At 46.3% G+C, this 19,660-nt stretch overlaps 1 protein-coding gene across 4 annotated transcripts; it reads left to right on the top strand.

Annotated features, from left to right (window-relative positions):
* The first annotated feature begins 4,291 nt into the window (after window positions 1-4,291).
* On the top strand, window positions 4,292-18,568 carry ING4 (inhibitor of growth family member 4). Of its 4 annotated transcripts, XR_014589321.1 has the most exons (10): window positions 4,292-4,357; window positions 15,379-15,450; window positions 15,645-15,811; window positions 16,019-16,133; window positions 16,454-16,562; window positions 16,873-17,020; window positions 17,409-17,470; window positions 17,688-17,862; window positions 17,956-18,020; window positions 18,169-18,568. XR_014589321.1 is itself a non-coding variant. In XM_083854935.1 (8 exons), the coding sequence occupies exons 1-8, from the start codon at window positions 4,321-4,323 to the stop codon at window positions 17,725-17,727; spliced, it is 750 nt and encodes a 249-aa protein (XP_083711061.1). In that variant the 5' UTR covers window positions 4,295-4,320; the 3' UTR covers window positions 17,728-18,568. The 4 variants fall into 4 exon arrangements, 1 of the variants encoding a protein (XP_083711061.1); XR_014589319.1 differs by having other exon boundaries at window positions 17,688-18,020; XR_014589320.1 differs by having other exon boundaries at window positions 17,956-18,568.
* The last annotated feature ends 1,092 nt before the right edge of the window (window positions 18,569-19,660 follow it).

Consider the following 19,660-nt stretch of genomic DNA (forward strand, 5'->3'; position numbering starts at 1 on the left):
TTATCATTGCTTTAAAAGGAAACATCATGTAGGCTGGAAATCATTTAGAAAAGTCACCCACAAACAGTAACAGAATCTCAGCCGTGACTAATGATAGTATTGCTGGTCTATAATTCAGTTAAATCTTCAAGAAAGATTTAAGACTTTTATAATTTAAAGCCTTATGGTTAATCAACCATGTCCCTTAGTACAGTTTTTTTGTTAGTTATCACTGCCATTGAAACTGCCACTCTATATTGCTACTTTTTTTTTTTAATCCATAGAGTCTTGCTATGCCTTTGTTGAGTACATTAAAGTCTTCTGCTATAAGAAGTCTTTCTTCTTGTGTAATGAATTACAGACCATGATCAAGTCACCTTATTCATCTTTCCAAACAGCTGAATTAAATTGAGCTGGTTTAGGTGTCTCACAATAAGGCTCCATCACGTAGTTCTCATCTGTTGCCTTTTTTTTCCCTTTCAGTGACCAGTTGTGTAGTGTTCAGTTAAAGTCTTTCCACATTAGGCCTTGATGGCTACCTTGAGCCACCAAACGTAGACTGCCATACAAGGATATCCAGTTCTTTAATTAGGTCTTTTTCTTCGAATTAAAACAGACAGCAGTATGCTTCTTTCCTTAGCTGAGTGCAACCCCTGTCAATGCCACTGTGATTTTGCCACATCAGTGTTAGGTTAACTGCCTTACAGCAGCCTGGTTGAGCCCTCTTGCTTTGCAAATACTTTTTAAGTGAAAGTATTTGCTGGTCTTCTGGAACACATTCAGAACTTCAGAGTTGTTTGGAGAAGAAAGCCCGTTGCTTCCATCTGCTTGCCAGATAATTCTTTTCAAATTACTGATTGTCAGTTTCTAGCTATGCAACTTCTATAATGTTTTATTTAATGGGTAAAACTAAACATCTTCCTAAATCTCATTGGCAATAGGTAATAATTTCATTACCTCACAGATGTGTCTACATCATCCAATTTTCTTCCTAATATAGAATACAATTATGAGATTCTGTCTGTCTTCTATATTTTTATTGATTATTTTATCATCTTTATATCAACTAAAGGATATATATCATGTTTAGGATTTTCTTCTAATATTTTGCAGGTAATGTACCTGAAAGCTGCCCACGTTTACTAGTGCAGTTTCAGAACATAGAATGAAATTGCTCTGTACACTTCCTTAACTACAAGATAGGTACCTGTTCAATCGTCCTTTCAGGTACAACAGATTAAATTTGTGTGCATGGTTTCTTGTTTCTGTATAGTAGAACGCCAAAGTACTAGAGAGATGTAGTAACTTGGTCCAACAAACATTTCTATTTCATGTAGTGTCTGTGTAATGAATGGAAAAAAAAAAACTGCAAGAAAAGAAATCCTGACACCAAAGAACTGGAGTCTACGCCTAGTTTTGCTACTGAAGTAGGATACGTTTTTGAAACATGGACACATCTGTAATTTGTGACCTTTGGCATCCTCTTTCATTTGTAAAGCTAATGAACCCCCTTGGGGCCAAGTGCTGCAGATCAATCATTTACCATTTGTGAGAGCCAAGTGTGGGTACCTCTCGCCTTTCCTGAAGACAGGAAAGTTCAGGCACCTCTGAACTGAGAATGTTCTAGAGTGAGAAGAGCTGAACATACCTCAACAGCAAAAAGGTAACTGAACAGGAATCTGAAGTTAAAGCTGTCCTTCTGGGTTCTGCATGAGGATCCCCCTCAAGCACTGGCCTTCACCTCACAGTCCTTGGAAAACATTTATGAAGTCTATAAGGTAACTAAAATCTGGAGGCTTGAATTTGGTATGCAGGTGGTTACATTTCCAAGGGAAAACACACGGGCATCTGTAGATGAATAAAGGTTGAGAACCACTCCTGCAGAGTGCTTCCGTAGGCCGTGCAGCTTCCCTGTGGGAGGTGCCAAGGCCTGGGCAGCACCGCCCATCCCGCAGGTCCTCTGTCAAACCGGGAGCTACCGACGTGATTACCCTGCAGGATGGAGCTGTAGCAGCCAGCTGGGGTGAGGGGTGTGATCACCGCAGGAGTAGCGTGTCAGCCTTTATTACTACAGCACTGGCCAAAAGATCAGCTTATGAGGCTGGGCAAGGGTTAGACATCAATGGTCCTGGGTCTCTGGAGCTCCTTTCAGCTGGGAAAGCCCCTTCCTGCACAGTCACCTGTGCCCGTGCGGGACTTCAACGTGCACAAGTGTTTAAAAAATATTTCACCTCTTGACAAATACCTACCGTGGTGACACTTCCTCTGTGGGTGAGGATGCTTCTGGAGCCCTGAGCAATGCAAACCCTTCGGCTTTGTAAAGAAAGCAAAAATAACCCGCTTTCTCAGACTCAGAGCTCAGGAACTAATTTTTGCTGGAATGGTAAGAGTTTCTGCTGCTGCGAGACCACACAGGCACACAGAACTGCCTCTCCCCTTTGTTTTCCAAATTCACAGCGGCAGTTCCTGCAGTTAGAGACACATTTGTACACTTTACTGAGATTTGCCATTTAGATTTTAGGCAAGTGCCTCTTCTTTGCCCTGTCATTTGTATCTGCAGTGGCAAGAAGTCCAGAAGGAGACTGTTTCTCTATTTCAGTGTTCTAGAATTCTGACATCTTCTTAGCCATGGCTGGGAGGATAAGATGGGGTTTCCAGGTGGTCTCTTAAGCAAATTAGTGATGTCTAAGAATGTCTAATTTTTAGCATCACCTCCATTCAGCTTGGTAGCCCCAAGCAGGATCTGTTTGGGTGATTCTGGTTTAGGACTGTGACATGGTATAGGGAGCAGATTTTTTTTTAATGTAACAGCCACATCCTCCCCCTTTAATTAAGAGTGTAAGGCAATTTATACAAGAATTTTGAAGTACTTTAAAGAGGCTTAACAATAATGTTCAGCTAACTGAAGCCAGCTGCTCCACATGGGAACTGAAAAGACTAAGAAATGTGTTTTGAATAATTAAAAATATGTCATAAATAACTTAAATGACTGTAGGAAGACGAATGGAAAACTCCATCATCAGAACACAGAGGATCTCTGAATTAACCAAGTCGTTTAACAGCAAAATGGTTCATAGTTCAAGCAGCTGCAGTTCCTTTATATAACAGCTCCTCAGTCTTGCAGTACAGGCTGCTCAAAGACTTAATCCTAGTGTGTCCATATAAATAAAGGCACGGTGCCTTGGAAGATCATTGGGAGGAAAAGAGAGAAAAAGAAATCTAATCACTCTCCTTGTGGCCAGAATGTGGGAGCATTCAGTCCTGAGCAATGGCTGTCATTATACAGACTGTCAGGAAAAAACAGGACGGTGTAGGTGAGTAGGCAGGAGAAAGGTGGATGAAATTGAGTATTTAACAAACCCAGTGCCTCCTCAACTGCACAGGATGCTACATGAACTCTGACCTCTTGGAAAACAATCTGCATATATTGGAACCTAAGGATCAAGAGAAGTAAGATAATTTTGTCTCAGTTCCTCCATAATAACTTGTGCCCTCACCCCACCACACCGTGCGTGTAGGAGAGGATGGCTGGGGAAGGCTCCTCCACTGCAGCACAAGGGGCTCTAAACCTTCAAGTGGCTCGTGGTGCACCATCACAAAAGTGGTTCTGGGATAATGAAGAACAAGAGAGCACGGTCACTTGTTTCATTTAACTCCCTTTGTTAGTCTGTTAGGAGTGTTAAGTTACACAAGTCCTGTTGCAGCAGAGATGATCCATCTCCGTTTATGACAGAGCTGCTCGGCACTGGTGGATTATGAGGCGAATGGAAGGTCATGGATGTCAAGAGCACTTCTTCACCCAGAATGGGCCAGGCTGGGAGGGGCCGCAGTGGGTCAGTGCTCACACCTCCCTGCTCCAGCGGGAACATCCCCGAGCACAGGGCACGGGATTGCTCCACATGGTTCTGGAGCATCGGCAGTGAGGGAGACTCCACAGCCTCTCTGGGCAGTCTGTCACCTGCACAGTGAGGAGGTTCTTCCTCACGTTCAGGTGGAACTTATTGTGCTGCAGTTTCTATCCATTGTCTCTTGTCCTGGTGCTGGGCACCACCGAGCGGGGTCTCACGTTCTCCTTTCACTTATGGACAGGGTCCCCTCTCAGTCTTCTGAGCGTCTCGGGCTGAGGAGGCCCGGCTCCCTCAGCCATTCCCGTAGGAGGATTCCCCGGTCACCCTCTACCCTGCGCGGGGACGGCCCGGGGCAGAGCCCGAAATGGCGGCGGGCGCGGGGCGGAAGTGCCGGGGCGGGCGGGCGGAAGCGGCTTCGCAGCCCGGGCAGCGCCGCTTCCGGGGGGGGCGCGCCTCCGGTTCCCGCCGGAAGCGCCGCCGTGCGGGGCCCAAGATGGCGGCCGGGATGTACCTGGAGCACTACCTGGACAGTAAGAGCCGCCGGGGCGGGGCAGAGGCCGCGGCTGGGCCGGCCCGCGGGGCACGGGCGGGCCGAGGGGCAGGGCGGCTGCGGGCTCTCCCGGTGCCTGCGGGCTCTCCCGGCCCCTCGGGCGCAGCCCGGCCCGGCCGGCGGGCGCCAGGTCCCCGGGCCGTGCGGAGCGGCCCCGTCCGCGGGGCGAGGCTCGGCTGCGGCCGCTGCGGGAGCCCCGACACCGCGGTCCCGCAGCTGGTTTGTCCCACGGGAAACGAGCCCGGCGCTGCTCCAGCCGCCTCTCGGGAGCGGGAGCTTGGCTGCCGGTGGTTTCCCGGGATAGACATCGAGCCAGAGATAACTTTCGGATCTGTGGGGCGGTGGTTATGGTAGTTTCCTACGCTGTCAGTTTACTAACGCAGCCCTGCTTTTCTGGCCGAAGAGGAGCTCTGTGAATGCTCATGGAGTTGGTACCTTCCTACGGTACCTCCCATTTTACCATCCTGCCTTAAGGTGCTTAATTTCGTCAAACTCTTTGGGGACGAGACTTTCAGTGCATATTTTACCCACGCGTTCTTAAAGCAGCCGAGCGGATCTGTCAGAGGAGTTGTTTCTCAATGAATGGGCTCATGGGTTACCATTGAATAACCTGTTCCTTGAGGAATGCTGTTCTCAGGTTTTCCCGCCGGTCTGGTGTTGGCACTAGAGACGGGAGGATGTTCATGGGGTGGTGTGTTCAGAGCTGGGTAGTCTTGTTCCTTGTGTCTTCAGGACTCCTTTTGTCATTAGGAAAGGAAATATAAGGTCTATAAGAGTGTTCAAGAACTTTAATAAAATTCAGTGAAAGCTGGAAAGAAGCTGCAGTTGAACAGGCGAGGATCTAAGTGCCTGAAGGAAGGAGGATGCAAAAGCCAGGAAGAAGAGTTGACTGAGGAGGCAGGTTGGAGAGGAGCAAAGATTTATGTTCTTGTGCAGTTCTCACCTGGTTGTTGAAGGCTGCAGGTCACTGAGGCACCTCAGCTGGGAGCGCCAGGGCTGGGAGGGAGGGGAAAGAAGCAGATGGACAAGGAGTAAGTGCATGGGGAGGATGCAGGGTTTTCCTGCTGGGAGGGCAGAGCTGTATTTTGGTAAAGATGAAGGAGCAGAAGCCTGGGATCTGCAGGGGGAAGCAAGGAGGAGCAGGATGCAGCACTGGGTGTGGAGAGGTGCTGCAGGGACCCAGCTGGAGAGGAGGGAGGGTTGGTGGCTGGAGAATGCTCCTGCCAAAGTCAGACACCTCTGGGTTATATCATGACAATTAAAATCAGCCAGCCTGGGAACTCCCCTTCCTCTCTGGTGCAGCAGAGGAAATGCCAAACTCTTCTCTCTGAGGGTTTTGGTCCTGTGACTGGATTAGAGATTCTTGTCCTGTTGAAGGTGGATATTAATACAGTGGAGTCACTGTTATTGTTGAGGTGTCTTGCTTAAAAAAATAATGAAAGTGATGTGCACAGCCTTAAAGTCTTTAAAAGTACCTGGTTACAAAGACTTTCGGAAGAACAAAACATTCTTTGCTGGGATGGTTCAGACTTTTTTGCTTACTCTTAGATCTCTAAGGCCTTTGTCATTCTTGCTAATATCACTTGCTGTTATTAGCTAATCATAAGGCACCTGCTGTGCTTGTTCTAGATTTCTTTCAGGAAAGCAAATAGGAATTCTGGCACTGGAGAGTCAAAGAGCTCCCATCACAGTCTTCAGTAACTCAGGCTGCTGATAGGTAACAGCAGATATTTCTAATTACCCATATTGTTCTTCTCTGGGCCTGCTCTCCTCTCCTGATGTCCTGCCTGAACTCCAGACCCTGGGAAATGCATACAGTATTTTAGACATGAGTTTTCTTCTTGATGCTCATTGACAGCATTCAGTTTCCTCCTTGCTTGCTCCCCCTTTTTTTCCCACATTATTTCAGTGTTTTAAAAACATTCAGTTCCATTTTAAAGTTGTTCACTTAATATCCTAAAGCTTCCTGAAATCTGACAAAAATAAATAATCCAGAACTTTTGGTCATCTCTTATAAAAAGTGTCTAATTCTTAATTTGCATCTGTGTCTTGGAACTGAATTCTTTTGGTAGTATAGTGCTCTTATAAACACAGTCTTCAATTCAATGTCTCTTTTCCTCCCACAGAGATTCTCTTTCATGTGGTTTCCTGTCTGGATCTGCTCAGGGAATGAATGAGTAACGTGTGATGAAAGGGCAGATATTTGTAGGACCCCCTTTATTCTTTGTCTTTGAATAAAGGAAGGTGTGTGAGGAATAAAGTGAAAATTGTAGGAAGAAAAAAGGTGGCCTCCTGTTTGAAGCAACTGAGTATCACTGACAAAGTGAGTTTGATGTTTTTATTTATGTCATGAGTCCCACTTTATACAGGTTTTCCTTGCTTGGGTTGTGCTTCCCTCAGATTATGAGTGGAAATTTTTAGTCAGAGGAGCAGATGTGCAAAATGCTCATAGCTGCAGCTGGAGCCTGCCCTGAGCAGATAATTCTGAAAAGTCCTGCCATGAAGCATTTTTGCACATTTCAACAGGAGAGTTTGTAATTAGCTGCCCTTCTCGGCCTCAGTAAATCTCTTGGCCTTCATCCTGGTGGTGAGGGAAATGGGCCACTGCACTGCAGCACTGTGAAAACACTGGAGTGTCACAGCAGTGAGCACCTTGAAAAGCTGATTACAAAGTCAGTTTTCAGATTGAGCTCTGGGTCTGAGCATGTGACTCTGTATTGAGCAAACAGAATAAAATAAAACTTTGAATCAGTGCTCAGTCACTGGGGATGAGAAGCACCTTGTATGAAACATCATGTAAATAAGTAATTTAAAACTGTATGTTAAAATGCATGAGCAGTCTGAAAGCTGGGCATACAGCCCCAGTTGCTTCAGTTCATGTATTTTGAGCCCTCTGCTTTAGACATCTGAAGTTCTTTTCCATGATTTTTCTTGTGTAGTAGCCAGGTTAAAAAGGGTTCCTCTAGTAAAAGGTGTCTAGAAGCTTCTTAGGTCAGGTATTTCAGCAGCTTTCAGGTCCTTGCTGTAATTTGAAACTGGGTTTAATCCTAGGCTTAGGCCTGCCCTTTCCTTGGCTTTAAGCTGTTAATTACAAAGCAGATCTGTCTGAGATGTGTTGTGCTCTTAGCAGATGTTTTTGCAGCAGAAAAACACTCACATTCCTTCTGTGCTGAGCATCCTGGCAGAGAAACTCTATAACTTGTCTACTCTGATCACCTTCATTCCTTCATCCTACTTACTGAGCCAGAAGATTCAGGGAATGGGGGAAGAGGAATGTGTCTTGTTCCACTTTTCTTCCTGAGTGTTTTTCTCCTGGCTGAATTTAAACATGCAAAGATTTCCATCTCTTAAAATATATTGGCCTCCTTCTGGTTTCTAAACCATTTTATGGCTGGTTTTGAGGGGAGAAAGCAAGATAAAAAAATTCTTTCCCTCAAGCAGTAACACAGTGCAGCTTTGGTAAGGGAAGTCCTATGACTGCAAAGGAGTTAGAGATACAGAAAGGAGCAGAGGAAGAAGAAGGAAGAAAAGAGTGTGTTGTGATTAAAAGATGGAATGTGCACATAGACTCACAAGAAGTTTGTGCTTGCTTGAGCTGGAGTTACTGTGCTTGGCTCAGTGTTGGCCCTTGTACAGGGTTAGAAATACAGTTGGGGAGGCTCTGAGGGGCAGAAAGGGATAATGTGATAAATACAGGTTTTCCAGAAGGTGAGATGCTGAGTTTCCTTCATGTTTGGAAGTTTCAAGAGGGTTGTAGAGCTCCTTTGTGAAAGATATCACTGAAGCACACACACTCAGAAAACAGTCCCAGATCAAGTCTCTGTTTATATGTGAATGTGCCATGAGTGTAGGGATTGTGTTTATAGTAGAGGGAGCTGCTGTGCCACCACCTGTGTTTTTTGCCCTCCCTGCTTCCCTGTTCACCCGCCTCATGGGTGCCAGAATAAAGTCCATGTACTCAGTGACAACACATGAATAACCTTTTATGGCAACATACCAAGGCGTGTGCCTCCCCTCAACAGGAACTGCTTCCATCTTCCCTGAGGACCTAAAGCCAGCATTTCATCTCCATTAGACCTAAACGTGTGGGAGAGTCAGGAGGAGCAGGAGGAGCAGGTAACCTTGGTGAGCTGGAGAGGCAGGGGGATGGCACAGGCTGGGCTGCTCAGACAGCTGTGTTACACTAATTCTGCTGCCTTGGAGGCCACCAGTCAGGACCTGTTCCAGGAGCAGGCACTGGGACATACCTGCCCCAGCACAGAGGGTGATGGAGATAACAGGCTTAGATGAGGAAACCTCAGCTGTAAGTTAACATGGTACTGTGTAGTAATTTACCTTGGGGTTTTCCTCTTTTTACACTGGTTAGGGAGGCATCGAGTTTCCTTTGCTGCTTCTGTTTGCATTTGTCAGTAGGCACAGAGAGCTGCACCAGCTCAGGGCTTGTCACTGCTAGAAAACTTAAGCCAGCATAAGCACAGAGCAGCAGAAGCAAAGCAGCACATGTTCTCATGGAAGTCATCTTCTTTCTCCTGCAACTGACGTGGGGATGTCCTTTAGTTCCTTGATAAGATTAGCTAACCTAGTAAAATGGGATCTTTCTTTTGGAATCTGCCTGGATTTTTCCTCTGTATGGATTCATCAAATGAGGCTGTGATCAGTATCATTATCTTAAGGCTCTTAGAGGACATGGGTGTGATGTCGGAGATTGCTGTAGGTGAGCCCTTGATGACAGCCCTTCCCAGACCTGGCTGTGTTCCAGTTTCCCCAGCAGCTCTTTTATCTCTTGCATTCCCTACCTTCATTACTCATATCTCCTCCCCAGTGCAGCCAAACCCCCTCTCCCTGCCCCTACAGTTTCTCACATCATTCTTCACAAATGTGAGTCTCTTAATAAATCATTTCTCTACTTGTCACTGTTTTAGTGTAGTGAAAGATGCCTTTCACCTTACTGGGACTTGGGATTAGTTACACCTGTGATGCACCCACATGATCTATGGAAAATTACAAAATATTTCGTGCAAGGGAGAGAATTTGGTGATTCATAAGCATCATTTGTTTCTGTGTGGAAGCTGCTGGCACAGCCCACACTGAGCTGATACATTTAATGACCAATTCATTTAGAATTGATTTTGTTGTTGGCTGATATTTTTTTTGGAGCTGATACAAGATGGCTTTACATGGCAAAGCATGCTGTGTTTTTCTGTAGTTCTTCACTTACCAACTGCAAATCTGATGTCATTGTTTTGGCAAACAGCCCTGTGATCTCTGGTGGTTTTCCCTGCCTTTGGAGGTCTGTAGCAGGCTGGAAATGCCAGGAGTGTTGCGAGTCTCATTTGTTGTGTCAGTCTTCCAAGCCCTCCAAGCTTTTCAAATCAAGGTTGATCTTTAACAATAAAGATCCCTTTTCTGAGACTTAACAACACTGCCCTCTGTCTTGGCTGTGCATGCTGTAGCTTTGAGCTACTGTAATAAGACAACAAGAAGAGCCCTCCCTTCCTGAGACATGGGCCCACACTTTGGGGGAGGATTGAGTTTCCATGGCTGACTGTCACTGGTGTTGACTGTCACTGCTGACTGGTGCCCATTTCTTTGGGCAATGTCTGAAGGAGATGTGCTTGGGAGGACTGGTGTGCAGTGCATTGACCCAAAACCTCGGGATAAGTGATATGGCCACAGAATTCCTGGATGGCTGTGGCTAAATCAGTCTGCCATGCACCTGCCATACCCTCCTTGTAAAACTGTAGGCAGGGTTATCCCTAACCAAGGTGTTGTGAGGGTAATGGTACAGGGCAGGAGTTTTTATTGCAGCAGGGCTGAGCTGTCTCTGAACAGAGGGAAAGGGTTAAGTTGTGCTCAAGCACCATTTTCAATAAACTGCACAGGAAGTGATTGATTAGTTGAGAATGCAGAACAGAGTAAAAGCAGTAGTTTGTTTAAAAGGAAGATACACTCTGAAAGGAGGGGTCACACCCTGCCCTCTGCTGAGGGAGCGGGGAAGCTCCTGAAGATTGCTGCGAGCCACTTGTCCTGCAGTGGACTTCAAGTGCTACAAAATTATGAGAATCGTGGAGTACCGAAAAGTCCGAAGTGCTTCCCCAGCAAGATCCCAGCCAGTTTGCAGTCTTGGAGGGCAAAGAACTTACCCTCTCATTGCAGCAGTCCCTGGCACAAGCAGGAATTTTTTTAATTGCCTTCAGCAATTTGGAGTCTAAAGCGTTTGCCGAAATCTAAGCTGTTCAATAAAGCAACTGTGGTTATGTTTCAAAATGTATTTTCCCATTTTTTAATAAAATTTAAACTTGCATCTAAACATGGTGGGTGAACAGATGTCTTGGGAAAGGCAGTGTGTGTTTGGATGGTGCTTGGTGCTATTGATCTGTTTTTAGGACTCAGGGCAGCACAAATCCATTGTTTGGCACAGCACAGACGTGCTGCAGAGGATTGAAGCACAATTAAAGTTCTCAGGCTGTGTAGGCTTGCTCCCTGCGTTGTGTGTCACAGTTAACATCTGAGTTAAGTAGCTGAAGTTGAAATATCAGTTGCCTGCACCTGACGCCCCACGTGTGTTTCTAAAAAGAAGTAAATAAAATAATTATTGGAGAGGAAAATAAGTGGTGTTGCATTCTGACTTTTGGAGAGAGTGCGTAGTCCTTAAGGGAGAAGAGAGCATGGTTATGGATGCCTGTGAAGAATGAACAGGGGAAAAAATGACAAGGAAAGAGAAGAATAAAAGAAAGAAGAATGGGCTTAGTGAAGGGCTGACATTTGAGGAGAGGAAAGACAAAGGCAAGTAGAGAGACTTTAGCTTGTGATCAGAAATGAAAACAAGGTAAGGAAAGGAAGGGGTGAAAAAAATTCACTGAGCAACACCACACCAGTGATTTTCAGGATAATCATACCATGAGAGGAATCAGTAGGCTGCACAAGGCTTCTGTATGGATCTGTGCAGTGAGTCCATTAGGAAAAGCATTGCCAGCAGGCCGAGGGAGGGATCCTGCCTGTCTTCTCAGCCCCAGTGAGGCACTTCTGGAGTGCAGTGTCCAGTTCTGGGTTCCTCATTAAAGAGAGACATGGAGCTGCTGGAGTGTGTCCAGCAGAGGGGAATGAGGATGATTTGGAGACTGGAGCATCTTTCTATGAGGAGAGGCTGAGGGAGCTGGGCCTGTTCAGCCTCAAGAAGAGATGTCTGTGGATATCTGCAGGGAGGGTGTGGAGGCTCTTCTCAGTGGTGCCAAGCACTGGGGACACAAGGCAACAAGGAAACTGCTGCACAGGGAGTTCCACCTGAACATGGGGAAGAACTCCTTCACTGTGTGGGCAACCAAGCACTAGAAGAGATTTCCCACTAAAGTTGTAGTGTCTCCCTCTCTGGAGATACTCCAGAACAGGAGGCAATCCTGTGCCACGAGCTCTGGGGTGACCCTGCTTGAGCAGAGACATTGGACCAGGTGACGCACTGTGGTCCCTTCCAGGCTTGCCCAGGCTGTGATGCTGTGACACAGCTGTATTAATGCCAGCCCATGCTTTGGGCCAAGCTGCTGGCCTTGTTAGCACTTCCTTCCCTCTACATTTTCACCATCCTCCTGTTCCTCTCTTGCTGCTGTGCCATTTGTGTGGAAAGAGTTGCTTTTCCTTATTTTTCTCTCCGTTGCCGCGTATCATCACTCTTCTCTAGTGATCAAAGATGCCTCTAGGGTGTTTTTCCTTTACAGTTATCAGTTTCATAATCTGAGAATCACGTGGGTATTTTATGATAGATAGTATTTAGTCATGATAATTTTAGGTGAATCTTACTAAGATGAAAGAGCAAAATTAATTGTAGAGGGGAAAAAAGGAGAAAAGCAGGAGGAAATGAAATTACAGAAATAACATGACTATTTTTAGAAAGAGTGAGGGAAAGTGTGGTGGTGGGAATGAGGAAATGGAAACTCAAATCTAGATTTTTATTTTTTTTTAATGGGATTTAAGAGAGTGATAATGTCTGATAGCCAGCACAGCACAGGTCAAGCAATTTCAGCAAGTGTTCTGGCACCTGTGATAAATTCTGTGATGCAGAGAACCACTTCTGTGTAAGGCTATGCAAGAGCTTTGGAGTTAAGCTGCAGATAGTAAAAAACATCCCCACAGCTAGATTAAGTTATGTACCGTACAAATAATTTGTTGCTCAGTTATAACTTGCTTATCTGCAGCTTTATCTTGTTATGCTTTTTGTTATTGCCAGACTCTCTCTGGATCATAATTTGTAATGGTCTGCTCAGCTTCCTTCCCCATTCAGTTGAACAGATAAAGTATCTTTGTAGCAGTTCTGATTATAAACCCACTGTACTGTCACTCATTTCATTTTCTCCATTTATTGACGAAGCAGTGGCAGAACATTTGTCCAATAATAGATTTTTCAGAGTGAAATATTTTGCTGTGGTTTTAGGAAATCATTTTGCTGGTTTTAGCAGGGAAGCAATCCAGCTGACAGGGGTTTGTCTCGTCAGCCTCAGTGGAAGCCTGCCCAGCTGATGAGCCTCTGGAAGATCGTGGCTCAGACGTGCTTAAATGGTCCCATGGTGCCTGTGCTGAGGGTGACAGGACTGGGTGAGGGCTCTGCACACCTGGAGGCAGGAAAGGAGGCAGGAAAGGAGGCAGGAGGGGCTGGCACTGAGGGCAGCAGGCTCTGGGGAGAGAAGGGCTCTCAGGGGTAGGGGGCACAGGGAACAGACAAGGCCAGGCATGCAGAGGCAAAAGAAAGACAGGCAGATGTTGTCCAGACATGAGCATGTGCTGGCATCAGTGGTGGTGGCAGATTTTCGCAGGCATGGCTGTAAAAACTAGAGCACCGTTCCTTTCAGGTTGTGTAGCAGAATCAAACTCCTGCTTGAGTTTCTCCTGGTGCAGGAACACGGCTGTGAAATGTGACCGTAACCTCGTGTGGGGTTGTTCTGCCCTCAGAGTGGCATCCTGCTGGGTTTTGTGCTGGCTCAGGTGCTTGCTCTATCTAAGGCTTTCTAGCCCTGCTGAGGGAAAGCTGACAGTACCTGGTGGAATTTGTGCTTTTACCATCTGTCCCTTTCAGAAGAGAAAAAGAAATTACATTAATCTTCTCTAAAAACCACAAAGTCCAGCATTTAGAAGCTGTGATCTTCCAGGATTAATAAACTCAATATAAATTTGACATATTGTGTGCAGTGCAGGAACAGCTTCTGTTTTCCTCTAGAGGATACCTGTCTTGTCTTCTGCAGCGGATGCTTTGGAGAGGAATGAAAAGCAGCGTGCTGCAGTATGACCCATGTTTCATTTGCTGCATAAATTGAAAGGTTTACAGTTGATGAGGCTGGGGATTGCAGGAAGGAAAAAGGCATGGTCTCTAGATTCCCAAGCTGGATTTCATCCCTGCCATAAGCTACTTCTCTAAGCAATAATAATTCTCAGCATTGTGTCCCCGTCTTGTTCCAAGATGCTTTTTCCAACCATAGGGATGTAATCCAGTAGTCAGCTGCTTCAGCCTGGTGTGGAGCCTGTCATGCTGAGCAAACATGGAGGTATCAAACTCAGGATGTGCCAACAGATTTCATTTTGCCGCTCAGTAACTTTTCAGAATTTGAATTTGCACTGTTAACTGTCCTTGAATGCAGAGGGGTGATGTGTATGTGCTGTGGGTATTTAAGGACACCTATTATCTGAGCATTTCTCAGGTAACTAAATCAGAAATGGCAACAGAAATCTGTTGAAGCAGCAGCTTGATTGCTCCTAAGGATTCTCTGTGTAACTTCCTATTCTGCTGCTTGGGCAAAAGTTTAAGTAAAAGGAACAACTTCTGTGCTCAGTAAGGTCCACAGTTGGTTTTACCTCTTGTAGGAATTAATTTCTGGTCTTGTTACATAGTACTTGTTAAAAGTTGTTAAAACCTTCCTCTTGCATACAGAACCTTCCCTGTCAAACTGGTTGCTCTTCAGGGAAGTGGAAAAGTATTCATTGCTGTAGAAATATGGGCAGTGAAAATAAGAGATTGCTGCCTGGACTGATGTGTTGGACAGCTTTGGTGATGGCCAGACACACCTTCAGCTGCACTCCCTGCGAGCTGGAGAGCAAGTTCAGGAAGCTGAGACATGCTTCTCTTGTGTTTGTCAAGAGTTTTTCCCAACACCTGTGTTTTTTAAACCTTCAAGAGAGATTTATGATTTTTATTAGTTATAAAGGTGACAGTAATCAAGCATAGACTTCAGGTTAATGCAGTGACACTAGATCTCATTTTGATTAGACAGGCATGGAAAAATGAGAATAGTTTTTATCAGCTTTGCCAGTTGAGCATCTGGTGATGCCTGGGGGGTGAGTAGCATAGTGCATTGAAAATTAATTGACTATCAACTTCACATTGCTCATTCAGAGCCCTGCAAACGTTCATTATTCACAATGTGTGGCATCCTTCCAGGTGTTGGACAGACCACACTGAGATGACAGTGCAGAAGGCACAACAAGTTACAAGTCACACGGGACTAAGACTCCTCTCTGTTCCACATCCCATCTCACACTTGGTCTTTGCTGTGCCCAAAGTGTCTCGTGTCCCCCCTATAGGTTAAATGAATGCATTAAACACACTCACTTGTCAGTGAATCAGCATTTGATCAACTTTAAATTTTTACATCCTTGTGTAGGAATAACTAAATGGCTTTATTTACCAGCTGTTGTGCTGGTTTTTTCACTACTGAATGGAGTTTTGGATGGGGATGTATTATAATGACTGACACTCATTACAGATTTTGGGTTTCTGCTTTCTTAGTGTGAACCTTTCTGCATGGCAGCAGTTTTCTGCTAACTAATATGTACTCTAGAACTGTGCTTCTGCATTAAATATATCACATTTTCATAGTCTGTCTCCTTTGAGGCCAGCAACAAATGGCAGCAGGCTGATATGCACCAGAGGGGGTGTGTGTTGTTAGTGGTTAGCTTTGTTCCTGCCTTGGCATCATGGACAGGGATCTGATTTCTCCATGTGTTCTCCTTTCTCTGCAGGTATTGAGAACCTGCCCTTTGAATTACAGAGAAACTTCCAGCTCATGCGAGATCTGGATCAGAGGACAGAAGGTGAGGATTAGAGATGGTTCTGTTGCCAAGACAAAGAGTAGGTAGCTTGACCAGCTTTGCTTTGCTTTGCCTTTGTCATGGGGATCTCCAGGCAGGGGAGAAGGCCTGGAGCTGCTCCAGTCATTCAGTCTCTCCTCATGGAGGGCACTGCAGTGAGTGAGGGGTTTGTGTATTTAATGGTGCGCTTGTTTCAGACCTCAAGTCAGAGATCGATAAGTTGGCCACGGAGTATATCAGCAATGCACGGACCTTGTCTTCAGAGGAGAAACTGGGGCTTCTCAAGCAAATCCAGGAGGCGTATGGGAAGTGCAAGGAGTTTGGGGATGACAAGGTCCAGCTGGCCATGCAGACCTACGAGATGGTATGAAGGGAAGTGTCTCGTGCTTATCATGCGAACACCCAAACTAAAGCCCATCTTGGAAGGCCCTGATCTTTCATCTTAGGCCATGCCCACTCCTGCTCCTCAGCTCTTTAGTGCAAGCCCCCCGCCCCTTTGTCCCCTCTTTGTCCTCCCTTTGCCTTCCTGGCCTCTGTCCTGTGGTGACCCTGGTCACTGCTGTCTTTGCAGGTCGATAAGCACATCCGGCGGCTGGACACAGACCTCGCTCGCTTTGAAGCAGACCTGAAGGAGAAGCAGATAGAGTCGAGTGACTATGACAGTTCTTCCAGCAAGGGCAAGAAGAGTGAGTACCCCCACTGGGCTGCAGATTGATTCAGGAGGCAGCCAAGTGACTATGGAAGTGGTGGGGATGAAGGCAGGCACTGGAGTGGTGCAGATCAAAGACTGTTGCGCTGGAGTCTGAAGGACAGGTAAAAAGATGGTGACCTGGGCTCTTCTTGTGTAGGTGTATTCAAGGCCGCTAGATAAATTAAGATGGGGTGCATGGCCCAAAGTCAATATACATTCCAAAGCAGGAGTGTATTTAGTGCTGCACAGGTTGTCACTGTCAGGTGTCTGTTTTGGTGGGGTGACAGATGCAACACTTTTTTCTCTTCTTACCAGAGGGCCGAGCCCAGAAAGAGAAAAAAGCTGCCCGTGCTCGTTCTAAAGGGAAAAACTCTGATGAGGAAGCACCAAAAACTGCCCAAAAGAAATTGAAGCTCGTCCGCACGTAAGTGTTTAAGGGACTTGAGGGAATGAGAAGCAGCAGTAGAAATCAGACCAAGGCAGGCCTAGCCAGGCTTCCCTGAGATCCCCAGACTGGAACTGTGTGTCCTCTGTCCCTTGTTGGGAAGCAAGAGGAAGGAAACTTTTTTATTCTTCCAGGGGAGTGTGGGTTGAAGGGAAAAGCAGGTCCCCTTGGGTGTATGTACTTAAATGAGAGAAGTATCTGTCTCTGGCAAAGAAGGGCACTGTCTTGGGACACATGAAGGTACTCAAAGCCAGTTACTTTGCTGACTTACTTTATTCCTGTCCTGCAGTAGCACAGAGTATGGGATGCCTTCAGTCACCTTTGGAAATGTGCACCCCTCGGATGTACTGGATATGCCCGTGGACCCCAATGAGCCCACGTACTGCCTGTGCCACCAGGTCTCCTATGGGGAGATGATTGGCTGTGACAACCCAGATGTAAGAGCCTGCATGTGGTGGAAGTGGGGGAGGAATGGAGTGGAGATGAGCCTTGCATGGAAAGTCTTGTCCTGCTTGGGTGGGGCCTGAGACAACAAGCAGTGACAAGGAGAGGGCTTACCTCAGGGCAGAGGTGTGGCTGACAATGACCTCTGAAGTGCCTCTTTCTTCAGGGTTTTCCTTAAAATGTTTTCTTGTCCCTAAACTTAGCAAGGGAGAGGGGGAGTTCTCCTTGCTAACAGTGTGTAGGTTGGATATGAGTATTCAATCCTTGATCACTGCTAGGGATTCAGGAGTTTGTGATTAAATGCTGGGAAGCTCTGGTAGCCCAAAAGCAGCAATTTCAAAAGGAAACCGCTCTTTAACTGGCTGCTCTTCATCCCAACAGTGTTCCATTGAATGGTTTCATTTTGCCTGTGTGGGTCTGACAACAAAACCAAGAGGAAAATGGTGAGTGAAGCAACCTGGGGGGCCCATTGGCCTTTGGAAAGGGGAGGTCCTAGGTGGCAGGGGGAAAACTACTATATGTGCACACTTAGAAGATATCATTAAAAGGAAAATTTGAATGAAGGCTTTGTCAGGGACCTTAGAAAAGGTCTTTTGGGACCAGGCACTTGAGGCTTATGTCATGCCCTAAATATTGGCTTTGTACTTCCCTTTCTAACAGGTTCTGCCCTCGCTGTTCCCAGGAGAGGAAGAAGAAGTAAATTCACATGAGACCTCAGTACTGCTGCAGGAGCTCTCTTCCCCCTGCCAGGGCCTCATCCCAGTTCCCCCAGCCCTTGGGGCCTTGGCTGAAGGGAAGTCTTGCCCTGTTTGTGGTTTGGGCCATCCCTGGAATGGTGTGTACCCTCACGGTGGTTCCTGTGTGTTCTGTATCCCTGGCTGCTTCTGAGTCCTTAAGGGAGGCCCTCTCTGTGTACTATTCCAAACAGGTCTCTGAACCTCAAAGGGAATGAATGAGGGCACCAGGGTAGCCACCAGATTCCCAGGGATTCAGGTAGCCCCTGATTTTCCTTGGCTTTCCTTCAGCCTCCTCAGAGTTCATTGCCTATTCTCTCCTTAGAGAACAAGGCTATGGGATGGGGGAAGGAAAGGAGGTAAGTCTTCAGCATTTTAGGTCATTCATTTTCCTGGATCTTTTTCAGGAGAGAGGGAGTAACCAAGCTACTTCTTAATCTAGTGGGCTGGTTGAGAGACTGAAAACCTGATGTGCTCCCTGTCTTTAACCATTCCACTGCTGGCATTGAGCAGCCTCTTTTGTTGGGGAGAGGAGGAGGCAGAGGGAGTGTTTAGAGCTAGCTTTGTCTCTCTTATTGCTGGGGTAAACCTGCTGGTCTGGGAAGCACACTGTGTGAAGGAGGAAGAATTTCTGACCACGTGGGGAGAAACGGCTTGGTCCAGTCTGTCTTCCGGCTTCAAAATTCTGCCTTCCTCTTGTGTAGTGGTGCTTCTCCATTATGTTGATGGTGGGAAGTTTGGGGATTCAGATCCCACTTGTATAATACAGAATTAAATAAAATTCATTGAAACAAACACTCTGTTTGCCTCGATGTCACCTCCAAAATAAACTGCAGCAATTGGTCTCTCTGGTTTTCCTTTCTCTCTTAGCTCTGCTTTTATTGTAAATGGTGAATGTGGTACAGCTTTTTCATGTAGCAATCCTGTCACTAAAAAGTGACATTCTGCATAAAGCAGGCTTGGAAATGTACTTAATGTACTTGCAGAAAGCTACTGAGCTTTCTGGTGGCTGTGAAAAATACCTGCCCCTGCAGTCGCGCCCTCACAAGAAGGTCAACATTTATTCCTGTTGTTGTTTCATCATTTACTTCATCAGTTGTCTTCTCTTAAATGAGGAGGAGTGGAGGTGGCAAAGGCCAACCCTCACTGTCTGTTGGGCAGCACAGCTGAGAAAATAAGCCCTCAGGACAAACCACATGTCTCCAAGAAGCTGGATAGGTTTTCCAGACACCCTGGTAGTTGCTTCCCAGTAGGTCACAATCACCTTGTTGTCAGAAGCTGTTACCAACATAACATCAGGCTCCAAAACAATTCCTGAAGGTGAGCAGTCTGAAGGTCTGCAGTGTCTGCAGATAACTGTGAGGAGATGGCCTGTGCTGAAGCTCCTCTTTATCAATGCCACTGGCACAGCCTGGGGACTGACAAACCAAGCCTCCTTCCTCCTTGTGCTCTGCTCATTGGGAAGGTTTAAGCCTTTCACCTGAGACATGGAATGTTTTCCTCACCCAGAGAACTTATGTGAGGATCCATGGAGGATTTTGCTCCTTTAGTCATGAAGCCAAAGCTCTGCTCAGCTTCAGAGGACAGTGTGGGTTAAGATCAGTGGTACTCCCCCTTGTCATTGCATGGGGATCCTGGCAGCCATCAGCTCAAAGGCTGGTGTTGTTTTCGTTCAAGTGAGTTAGCACTGACTCAGAGTTTGCTTTGCTTCGAGAAGGGATGTTCATTCTGTTTTTCTGTTCATTCTGCACAGAAAAAAAAGAATGAGTTCTTGCCCAGGCTGTGGCTTGTATGGTTTGTGGTACTCCTGCCACAGTCTGAATCTTGATCCCCAGATTGTATTACACCACTTCCTGGGGCTTCCTTCCTTAGACAGGGGTAAAGCAAGTTCTGGAAGGT

This window comes from Zosterops lateralis (assembly GCF_965231275.1).
Source record: "Zosterops lateralis genome assembly, chromosome: 2".
Lineage (NCBI taxonomy): Eukaryota > Metazoa > Chordata > Aves > Passeriformes > Zosteropidae > Zosterops > Zosterops lateralis.